We start from the raw sequence: 10,633 nt of genomic DNA on the forward strand, positions 1-10,633 counted from the left end.
CTCCCGGCGCACCAGAAGGGGAGAGACACCCCCGAACCCATTATCCCGCGTGTCCCCCGTGTCCCCTTCCTGCCCCTTACGCTTTCCCCCTCCGGGTTTTCCGTCCCCTCCCCGTGCGGCTCAGTTTGCCCCAGGGACAGAACTTTGGGATCATCAAGGCTGGAAAAGACCTTTAGGATCAGCAACCCAGCACTGCTGATGGAGCCCCCACACCACAGCGCCCACACGGCTCTCGGACACCTCCGGGGATGGGGACTCCACCACCTCCGTGGGGAAACCTATTCCAGCGCCTGACCGCCCAAACAGGGAAAAAATCGGCGGTTTTTGTGCCTTTGGCACCACCCTGCCTCAAGTCCCTGGATGGCGGTTGGGTACTACTTCCATCACCTCTGTCTTTTATCTCAGCCCCACTGTTGGTCCCTTGGCAGACCCAGGCCAGGACCTGGCTCTCTGTAACCCTTTCTTGGTAGAATCGTAGAGTGTTACGGGGTTGGAATGGACCTTAAAGCCATGTGCAGGGACACCCTCCACTATCCCAGATTTCTCCAAGCTCCATCCAGCCTGACCTGGAATAATTCCAGGGATGGGGCAATCACAGCCTCTCCCCTCAGCACCCAGTGTGGGTTTGCCCAGGGTTCTTCACCAGCATCTTGGGGCGGTCCTGTGGATTTGCAGCAGCTTTGTGCCCCCCATCCCAGGCTGAGCTGAGGATTTGTCTCTGTCCTGTGTGTGACTCCTGCTGCTGGATCTGTCAGGGTTGGTGACACTGTCCTGTCCCTCACAGGTGGCACTGCCAGCGCTGTCCCCCACGATGCAGATGGGCACCATCGCGCGCTGGGAGAAGAAGGAGGGGGACAAGATCAATGAAGGGGATCTCATAGCAGAGGTATCCTGGGGATGAGGCTGGGCTGGTCTCTCACGAGCTGCACGTGTGGCCTGGGGGCTGTCCCTGCCCGAAGACAGATTTTGGATGACAGATCCCAAGGGATGTCGGTGGGAGGAAGTGGCTGTCAGCAGCTCAGAGCTGGTTTGAGGGCAAACTTCTCTAGAGCTGCCGCCTCAGGGTGATTTTTCCAGAACTGTGACCCTACCACAGACTGGGAGGCTCTGGGCTCACCATTTCCTGTTCTCTCTCAAAGGTGGAGACAGACAAAGCTACAGTTGGCTTTGAGAGCCTAGAGGAATGTTACCTGGCCAAGATCCTGGTGCCAGAAGGAACAAGGGATGTTCCTATTGGGGCCATAATATGTATCACAGTAGACAAGTATGTATTTTCCTAACCCTTGACTTGAATTTTCCCTTTCGGGGCATCTGGGGTGCTTTTTGTGAAAGGCTGAGACCATCACCTGATGGGATTTGGGGCTCTGTGTTTTCTTCTAGGCCTGAATATATTGATGCCTTCAAAAACTACACCCTGGATTCTGCAGCAGCTGCTCCCCCTGCAGCCTCAGTGCCTCCCCCTCCAGCTGCAGCCCCCTCCCCACCATCTCAGCCTTCTCCTCAGGCCCCTGGCAGCTCTTACCCTCCTCACATGCAGGTAAGAGAGCACTGCTCCTGCTTTAAGGCTTGCTGCACTCTTTTTCTGCCCCTGGCATTGCTACCTGTGGGGGATTTTGTCAGAAAAACTGTCTGGAATGGGAATTTATTAACAGTGCCACTTCAGTTGTTGTGTGCTTAAAGCAGGTGTTGGGGAACATCCCAGAAAGCTTTTTTAATAAATTTATTTCAGCATTTGAGCTGCTGGTGGAGGAGAGACTTGTTCCTCCAGGGTTGTTGTCTTGAAAAACATGCTAAATCTGTATTACTTGGACAGTTGTGGTATAACAAGACCTTGTGCTTAGTGTGAATAAGATCTGCTCATATTGCAGAGCAGAGCTCAAGTCTGTGATGCTCTGGTGAACACACCAGGTGTGTCTGTGGGTCACTAATAACGAGTTGTGTTTGTGGATGATCTTTTTGCCTTGTTTAGATAATGAAGTGTACCTCCACTGATGGATCTGAGCACTTTGTACAGGGGGTTGCTTTGACATTCCTTTGGAAAAGAAACTCTGGAATACTAAACCCAATCCCACAGATAAAACATGTGGGAACTGATTTGTCTGAGGTGTTACTCAAAGTCAGTAATAAAAGAATTAGTGAATAGCTTCTTAATCTGTGTTTTGGCTACTAAAGTTGCTTCCTTCCCTCTGCTTGCCCCCCTGCCCAGTTTTGCTCCACATGTGTGTGTCACAGTGACAAAGTGACTTGCTCCAGCCTTCCTTAGCCTTGCAGGTGGCAGCTCTAAGATGATAGCAGTGATGATTATTTTGACTTATCCATTTCTTGCCCTCTGCTCTTGCTTGCTCTCCTGCTCACACCTTGCTAAAAGAAGCCAGAGCAGCACTGTGGGACAGCTCTGTGCTTGGCCGTCATGGAGCCAGGCCTAGGAGTGCATTAAAGCTGCTTCTTTAGGTTGGCATCATTTCTCAGGAGTTCAGACTGTGTTCCTGAGCCTTCTGGATGAGCAGGATCTGACTGTGTTGTGTTCTCTGGCTTCCCAGATCACTCTCCCTGCTCTGTCACCAACCATGACGATGGGCACAGTGCAGAGGTGGGAGAAGAAGGTTGGGGAGAAGCTGAATGAGGGAGACTTACTGGCCGAAATTGAGACAGATAAAGCCACAATAGGTGAGTCCACAGCCCAGAGTGGGTGAGGTGCCCTTGGCAGGATCCCCAGCAGCCTCTGCCCGCTCCTCTGGCTGCTCAGGTGATGCCATGATGATTTTTGCCTTTTCTGTTTATACACCTTTTATGTATTCTCAGTACCCTTAGCAGAGATACTTGTAATTCTTTGAGCCTGATATCTTAGCATAGTCCTGGTATTCTTCTAGGCCAGAAGACTCCTAAAGGCCTCACAGGAGGCTGGAAAGCCTTACCCTGTCTTGAGAAACCAAGGCCCCTCTAGAACACATCCTGTAAACTAGGATTAGTCCCATCTGGGGGGAATACTTTAGAACAGGGAGATGTCACACCATTCATTGGGACGTCTCTGTCAGAGATGCTAATTGGCAAGGTCTGTAAATTGTACACGCGATGTGTGTGTGCATTTTGGCATGTTCCACCCTGACGGATTGTTGCACCACAAGGATCCTTATTAAAAACCCTTTTATCCCTTAACCATGTCTGGCTTTTGATTCTAGGACCAGGGAAAAGGTCCTAGAATCACAGGGGATGATGCTGTGGGACAAGTGTTGTTAACATCTCATTCCATTGGAGAGCTAAACGCTGGAGCTCCTAGGAACACTTCTGTTTCCTCATTAATCCTTCTTGGCAAGTGCATGGAGAGGTTTCCCTGCTGGAGAGGGTTCTCCTGCAGGACAGGGCTTCAGCTGCCAGAGTCTCCAGCAGCAGCATTTAGAGCAGCTCTTCAGCTCCTCAGTGTTGTTTCTCTCCCTTGCAGGGTTTGAAGTGCAGGAGGAAGGCTACCTGGCAAAGATCTTGGTGCCTGAAGGAACAAGAGATGTGCCCTTAGGAACTGCTCTGTGCATCATTGTGGAGAAGGAGGCTGATATTCCAGCCTTTGCTGACTACCAGGCTGCTGCAGCCACTGACATGAAGGCCCCAGCTCCTCCTCCTCCTCCTCCTCCACCGGTAAGGAGACCTCATGGGCACCACTTAGGAGTTTGAGCTGAGCTGTTGTTGCAGTGTGAAGCCCTGGCTTCAACAGGAGTGTTCTGATTTGTGAGTGCATGGCTGATCCATGTGTTGAGAAGTGATCACCACAACCTACAGCAGGTTTTCTTCATTATGGTCTTTTTCCCAGCCTGTTGCTTGTGCCAGTTCTGATTCCTTGCAAACGGGGAGCATAAGTCCTTTATTTTATTTGATGTATAGCCCAGCAACTCAGCTGACCTCTTTCCAGTGAGTTTCTGATTTAGTTTCTGCCACTGGCAGCCTTTGTGCAGATTAGTGATTATCTGTTGATTGATAATTAGATGGGCCAATTCTCTTGCTGTGCCTTCCACTGATGACTTTGATTCTTTGTTAAGGTGATGGCAACTCCTGCAGCTGCTCCTCCTCCTCCCCAGCCTGCTGCTGCTCCTGCCCCAGCAGCCCCCACGGCGGGGCCACCCCACAAAGGAAGGGTCGTGGTCAGTCCCCTGGCAAAGAAATTGGCAGCAGAGAAAGGAATCGACCTTACCCAAGTGAAAGGTACCTTTCCTTTCCACCTCCTTGCTCTCACTATCAATCTTCTGTCCCTGTAGATCTGTATTTCCCTCTTCTTCCTGGCAGGAACACCCTGACTGTGCAGCTGTCAACCAGGAGTTGTGTTCAATGATTTCTCTCTGTTGCATAAAACTGGTACCTTTAGAAGCAAAGCCATGTTGGAAATAATCAAAATCCTCTCCCATTTTCCTTTGCCCCTTTCAGGTACTGGACCAGATGGCAGAATCACCAAAAAAGATGTGGAGTCATTTGTGCCATCAAAGGCTGCTCCAGTGAGTAGGCTGGAAACCTGTGGGAATGGATGTTACAGGGATGGAAAGGCTCTGTGGAAGGGCAGCTCCTACATGGAACTGGCATTGCTGGATTTTGTGGGCTGTGGTGACTGTAAAATTGTGACATTTAACCTGTCAGAAACACAGATGAAGCTTTATCCCTTTATTTATCCCTTTGATATTCCACTGAGGAAGAAACCAGTGTGCTCCCAACCCTTCCTTTGGTTGCTAAATCTTCATGGGCTGAGGTCAGCCCAGTCCCAGCTGGTCCAGCACTGCTGAACAGAGCAGATCAGAAGGAAAGCCAGACCTAGGAACCACCAGCCTGTTGCTGTTAGCCCAAAACTGTTCTGATCCCGTGGTTTGTGTTTTCCCTGAGCCGCTGGAGGTGTTGCTGTGTGTGCTGCAGTTTGGGAGAGCCCTCCTGTAAAACAACCAGAGCAGGACTGGCTGCTCAGGGAGCTTCACAGCAACGTCTGTCGGTGCTGTACTGCTAAATCACTCAATACTGCATTTAATAAAAATACTGGGGTTAGAAGGAACCTTGTGGGTACTGGAGAGGAGAGGCTGAGGAGAAATAGCTGCTGCTCAGACCAAGAGGCAGCTTGGCCTCAGCCATGAGTTGCAGTTGCTCTTTGGGTGTTTCTGGGGGTGATGCTGGTGTTCCCTGCAGGCTGCAGCTCCGGAGGCAGTTCCTGCTGCAGTGGCAGCAGCACCCGAGGGGACCTTCACGGACATCCCCATCAGCAACATTCGCAGGGTAAGAAGATGTCAGTCTTTTCCAAGATCGTTATTTTCAGCCAGGAATTTTCCAGGCTGATCCGTGTTCCTTGCTCTGCACACCCCCAGGTCATTGCTCAGAGGCTGATGCAGTCCAAACAAACAATACCTCACTACTACCTGTCCATCGATGTCAACATGGGAAAAGTCCTGGTGCTAAGGAAAGAACTCAATCAGGTGAGTTCTGGCCTCTTGGCTAGGAAAAAACCACTCTTTTCAGTGCCTTTTGTGGGTCAGTTCTGGACTGTCTGTCATTTTTCTCATGTCTGCTGATTCCTGGCTTCCCTAAGGGGCTGCTCTGAGTCTGCTTGGTGGTGATTCTTTATTTCAGATGGAAAATAAAAGGATAGAAAGCTTTTTAATAGTTAGAAACATAAAAAAATTAGAATAATAATTCTAAGCCAAGTTTCCAGAAAACTAAACATTAAAAAAACTTTCTTAAATTATGAAGGAGATGCTTTCACCTCCTAAATTGTCTTTGAATATTAATGCTTGCAAGTGGTGTGATTGTTTTCTAACATTTCCTGGGAACTGCAGTGACTGCCCTTGTTAGCTGGGGTGATGTGCAGGGGACAAACTGACACCTGGAATCTCTTTATTTGCAGGAGGTCTCGGATAACATTAAACTTTCTGTCAATGATTTCATAATTAAAGCTTCTGCTTTGGCATGCTTGAAGGTACCTGAGGCAAATTCTTCATGGATGGACACAGTTATTAGGCAGTAAGTTTATGGCATGGTCAGAGCCAGAAACTTCCTTTGTTCATGGCAAAACGGCAGAACTTCTTCTGGGATTTGAGGGAGGGAAAAAGTATAATGCAAAGATGAGAGGTTTTGTTAAACTGGTAAAATCTTTGAATCTAAGGCTGGTGTGCAAGGTGAAACAATTGTTGCAAATTAATGGCAATTTTGGGTTGTCTGGACTGTTTTTTGGAATTTTTCATGTTTGTTCTCTTGCTGGAGTGATTTCACCTGCTGTGTTGCAGGAATCATGTGGTGGATGTGAGTGTGGCCGTCAGCACTCCCGCAGGGCTCATCACCCCCATCGTCTTCAACGCTCACATCAAGGGCCTGGCTGCCATCAGCAAGGACGTGGCTTCCCTGGCAGCCAAAGCCCGGGAAGGGAAGCTCCAGCCTCATGAATTCCAGGTGAGAAACTTGGGTTGCTGTTCAACTCTGCAGCTCTTGACTTGTTTAAAAGGAGCAAAGGCTGTTCTGTGATGTTTGAGCTTTGTTCAGTAATCACAGAATGTCCTGAGTGGGAAGGGACCCAAGGGATCACTGAATCCAGCTCCTGGCCCTGCACAGACACCCCCAAATCCCCCCCTGGGCATCCCTGGCAGCGCTGTCCAAACGCTCCTGGAGCTCTGGCAGCCTCGGGGCCGTGCCCATTCCCTGGGGAGCCTGGGCAGTGCCCAGCACTCTCTGGGGGAAGAACCTTCCCTGATCTCCAGCCCAAACCTCCCTTGGCACAGCTCCAGCCACTTCCTGGGTCCTGTCCCTGGTCACCAAAGAGCCTCCCCTCATCAGGAAGCTGCAGGCTGGGATGAGGTCGTCCCCTCCTCATATTCCCACATAAACCAGTTTTTGTGAGTTTGACCATGAATGTTTGTTTTCTTCTAGGGTGGTACTTTCACAATTTCCAATTTAGGAATGTATGGGATTAAGAATTTCTCTGCCATAATCAATCCACCTCAAGCCTGCATCCTGGCAGTGGGTTCCTCAAAAGAAACGCTAGTGCCAGCTGATAATGAGAAAGGGTGAGTTTCATCTGATCCTGAACTCAAACTCTTAAATCGTGCCTAGTTTCCTAACACCTACATTAGATAATAATTTAAAAAACCCTAAAATGTATTGTTTACACAGTGTTTTCAGTACTTGCTTCAATGTGCATTTAAAGAAAACCTAAAGGATGGATTATAATTCAGGTGTCCTCTGTGTAATATCCCCTTGCTTGGAACTAAAATGCTTCTTTTTCTTTGTGTGAGGCTGTCCTTGTGCTGCAAGGAAGGCTGAGCTCCCTGCCCTAAGGGGAACATACAGAGGTGTTTTTAGTGCCTCAGAGAAGTTACTTCCTTAGTTTTCCTCAGAGAAGGAATGAACATGATCTGCTCTCTGGTGCAATTGGGAGAAACATCTGTCACCAAGTGCCAGCTGCTATTCCTGGCTCTCCAGGAGAAGCCTTTCTGCTGTGTAAGTGGCACTGCCTCACAGGGGAGTGTTTTAACCTTTCCTTTTGTTTTTCTCCCAGCTTTGATGTGGCCAGCGTGATGTCTGTCACCCTGAGCTGTGACCACCGTGTTGTGGATGGAGCAGTTGGAGCACAGTGGCTGGCTGAGTTCAAGAATTTCCTTGAAAAGCCAGTAACCATGCTGCTATAATTTAACCATGCAAAGCAGAGTTTTCCTGGGTCACACTGTTGTGTTTTAAACAAGCTATTTAGACTTTAGTGTTCAGACTTTGAGAGAGTTCCTTTTTTTATTTAAAATATGTATTATATTATCTGGTAATGTTATTTACCAGTCTGTACAGAAAAAAAGTTTGCAAAAGTGCTTTTCAGAGCAATATTACAGCTACACTGTATTTTTATACAGTTAGTTAACTTGCAAACTCTTCCAAAACAGAGTTAAGCATCCCAGATTTAAAAAAAAAAAAATTATCCTGGCATTGTGCCAGCTGCTTCTAAACTCGGGTGCCCAGGGGGTGCATACCAACAGTTTCATGACCTCAGTGTTGTGAGAGACTGGAATTTCAAACATTTCACAGGAGCACAGATGAGATGGTCACAGAAAGGTACCAGCAGGAGGGGAATTCCCATTTGTCCTGTTCCTGGGGCAGGGGAGATGGCACATGCACTGAGGGACTGAAGTGCCTGGGGATAGAGTCTCAAAGGCCAAGTGCTGCTGTTCAAAGCCTTTTTGGAACCTGGCACTGGCTGGGACCTTCTCAGCTACGTGATCCCTTTTGAGCACTTTAAGGTGAAAGAGCACTGCTGTCTGTGGGGTCACAGCTCTCGGTACCACAGGGAATGTGCTGTCTTCTCATGGACTCTCACGGACATCTGCTTTTGTATGGAAACTCTGTAGCTGCTGTTCCTCTGGCTAAGTTAAGCCCCGGCTCTGATGCCATGGAAGTAACTTGCAGAATGTTCAATGTGTGTTGGAAGCCAATGTAGACAAATCACACGTGCTGATAATCCAGGGGATGTTAATCATGTGAGGACTCGGATGTTTGGAATTTTTCATTTCAGGCATTCTACCATAGGAAGCTCTGACTTAAGCCACTGGAACTGCAGACCTTCCCTGGGTTGTCTGTGTTGTCCAGCCTCAGTAAAGCTGCAGAATGTGCTCTCCATGTACATATTGTATGTAAGGTGCTTCTCTAGTCTGTTGGACTCATGTCCAGTTACCCCAGGCATTGTATCCTGTGAGGGTGCAGTGCTGAACATTCTGAAATTCCACTTTCCACATGGAAATGTTCATGTGAAAAAGGACAACCGTGCAGTAATGACAGAGTGACCAGGAGAATTAAACAGGGGGGCAGAGTTGGGGGAAAAAAAAAAGAAGTTGTTCAGGCTGATCCTGTTATTCTGTATATTGCATTAAGTACTGTCTCCTGTAAAGTTCTACAGAATTCACTAAAGATATTGAAAGAAAATACTGTGGAAATTAAATATTTTTGTGGGAACTATTTAGTGTCTGGTTGCTGTGATACCTGGTTTTCATGCCTTGCTTAAGCAAAAAACCAAAAAAGTGCATTAAGGTTTTGGATTTTCTTGAATGACCTGAAATACCCTGATTCCAGACTGGCTCTAGTGAACCCATGTTCCATTAAATGTTTGGAATTGACAACTACTAAACCATGTCCCAGTGCTTTTCTCTTCAGTTGTGTGTGGCTTCACTGCTCTGGGTCAGTGCTCTGCAGCCTTTCAGTCTCCCAGTGAAACTCACCCTATTAACCTGAACTTCCACCACAGATCTTCCCAGACATTTGCTTTTTGCTGTCTGCAGCTTCCTCTCTGTACTGTTCACCTGGGCACCTGTGGGGCCATGTGTGACAGGTTGTTCCAGCATTAAATACTTAAAGAGAGCTGCTCTAACCATCTGAATCTTGTCCATTTATTTAACAAAAACACATCACCACTGTTATTGCTGTCCCTTGAATGGTGTAGTAAAGCATGTGGGCATTGGTGGTTCTTTACTACAGCTCTTAATTGCAGATAACAAGTACTGTAACTAAATCTTCAAGTATTCTTTGAATATTTACAATATTTGCTCATTTTTTTTCCTAAGTTTGCTGGTGCTACTGTTCCTCCAGCCTTAATTTCCTACTTGCACCTTCTAAAGGCATTTGAGATACTCACCCCAGTGATTAAAAAGTGAATTAAAAACACCCTAAACCCCATCACCACCAAAGATTCTCACTCTGGACTTTTGTTGTGCAATCTGTGCCCAGGAACTGGGCAGGATGCAGGAGTTGAGGACCTGCCTTGGCAGCTGCTGCTGTGATAAACAACGCCCCTTTGGCTTTGTCCAACGCTGCTGTGGCTGTTTCTTCAGTCTGGCAAGTCTAGCTGGAATTTGTATTTCTCAGGACCCTCAATGATGATGTCCTAAAACACAATTAAAATCCATGATTGACTGACAGGGAATTAGCAGTGAGCATTTCTGGGGACACAAAACACAAGGTTCTTTCTGCTGCCTTACCTTTGAAATCCTCAGAAGCAGAGCTGCCCTTGGGCAGTTCAGTTCTGAGCTCAGTTCAGAGCGGTCCCTTGTTTGCATCCTTCACAGTGACCCCTCCATGCACAGGGCTGCTGTCCCTACTGGAAATCTCCTCTAGCAGGGGCCCCTCTGGTCCAAAACTTCAAGAAGTTTCACTCATTTTCCCCAAGCTGTCTTTCTGCAGAAGTGGCTCATGGTAACTTTGCTAAATACTGGCTAAGAACAGTATCCATGATTAAGGAAAACAATTAATTAAAAGTAATTAAAACAATTAATTAAATTTTAAATAAGACTTAAAATTTAATTAATACTTATTATGTGTAAGGTTCTATTGAAACAGTTAAAATTGGATTTAAACCATTACTTAAAATTTTATTAGTTAAGTAATTGATTAAAACTATTAACAAGTTATATAGTTTCCAGCATTACCCAACCTCAATGTTTCTGGGAATTTTTCCCGTTTGGGGATTTTTTTCCCCCAAAAACCAGGACTCCTTCAGAGCTGCCACCTGCTGTCCCCGGCCCATCGCGGTGTCCCGCAGCGGAGCCCCGGCGGTCCCAGTGACGGGGAGCGGCGCGGGGGCAGCGCGGGCAGAGGCCGGGGCTGGATGCGGTGCCGGGCCCGGCGGTACCGGCTCGGTTCGGGTCAGTCG

At 47.8% G+C, this 10,633-nt stretch overlaps 1 protein-coding gene across 1 annotated transcript; it reads left to right on the forward strand.

Moving 5' to 3' along the window:
- Positions 1-3: 3 nt before the first annotated feature.
- DLAT (dihydrolipoamide S-acetyltransferase) lies at positions 4-9,115 on the forward strand (the record flags this gene model as incomplete). Its single annotated transcript, XM_017738370.1, has 14 exons — positions 4-18; positions 785-886; positions 1,140-1,264; positions 1,381-1,537; positions 2,541-2,667; positions 3,440-3,630; positions 4,029-4,191; positions 4,411-4,478; positions 5,152-5,238; positions 5,328-5,435; positions 5,864-5,979; positions 6,243-6,405; positions 6,880-7,016; positions 7,508-9,115. Coding segments are annotated over 14 exons (1,689 nt in total), but the record flags the coding sequence as incomplete, so codon positions are not given.
- Positions 9,116-10,633: the final 1,518 nt, after the last annotated feature.

The sequence above is a fragment of the Corvus brachyrhynchos genome, unplaced genomic scaffold (genome assembly GCF_000691975.1).
Source record: "Corvus brachyrhynchos isolate BGI_N302 unplaced genomic scaffold, ASM69197v1 scaffold46, whole genome shotgun sequence".
NCBI classification, from domain to species: Eukaryota; Metazoa; Chordata; class Aves; order Passeriformes; family Corvidae; genus Corvus; species Corvus brachyrhynchos.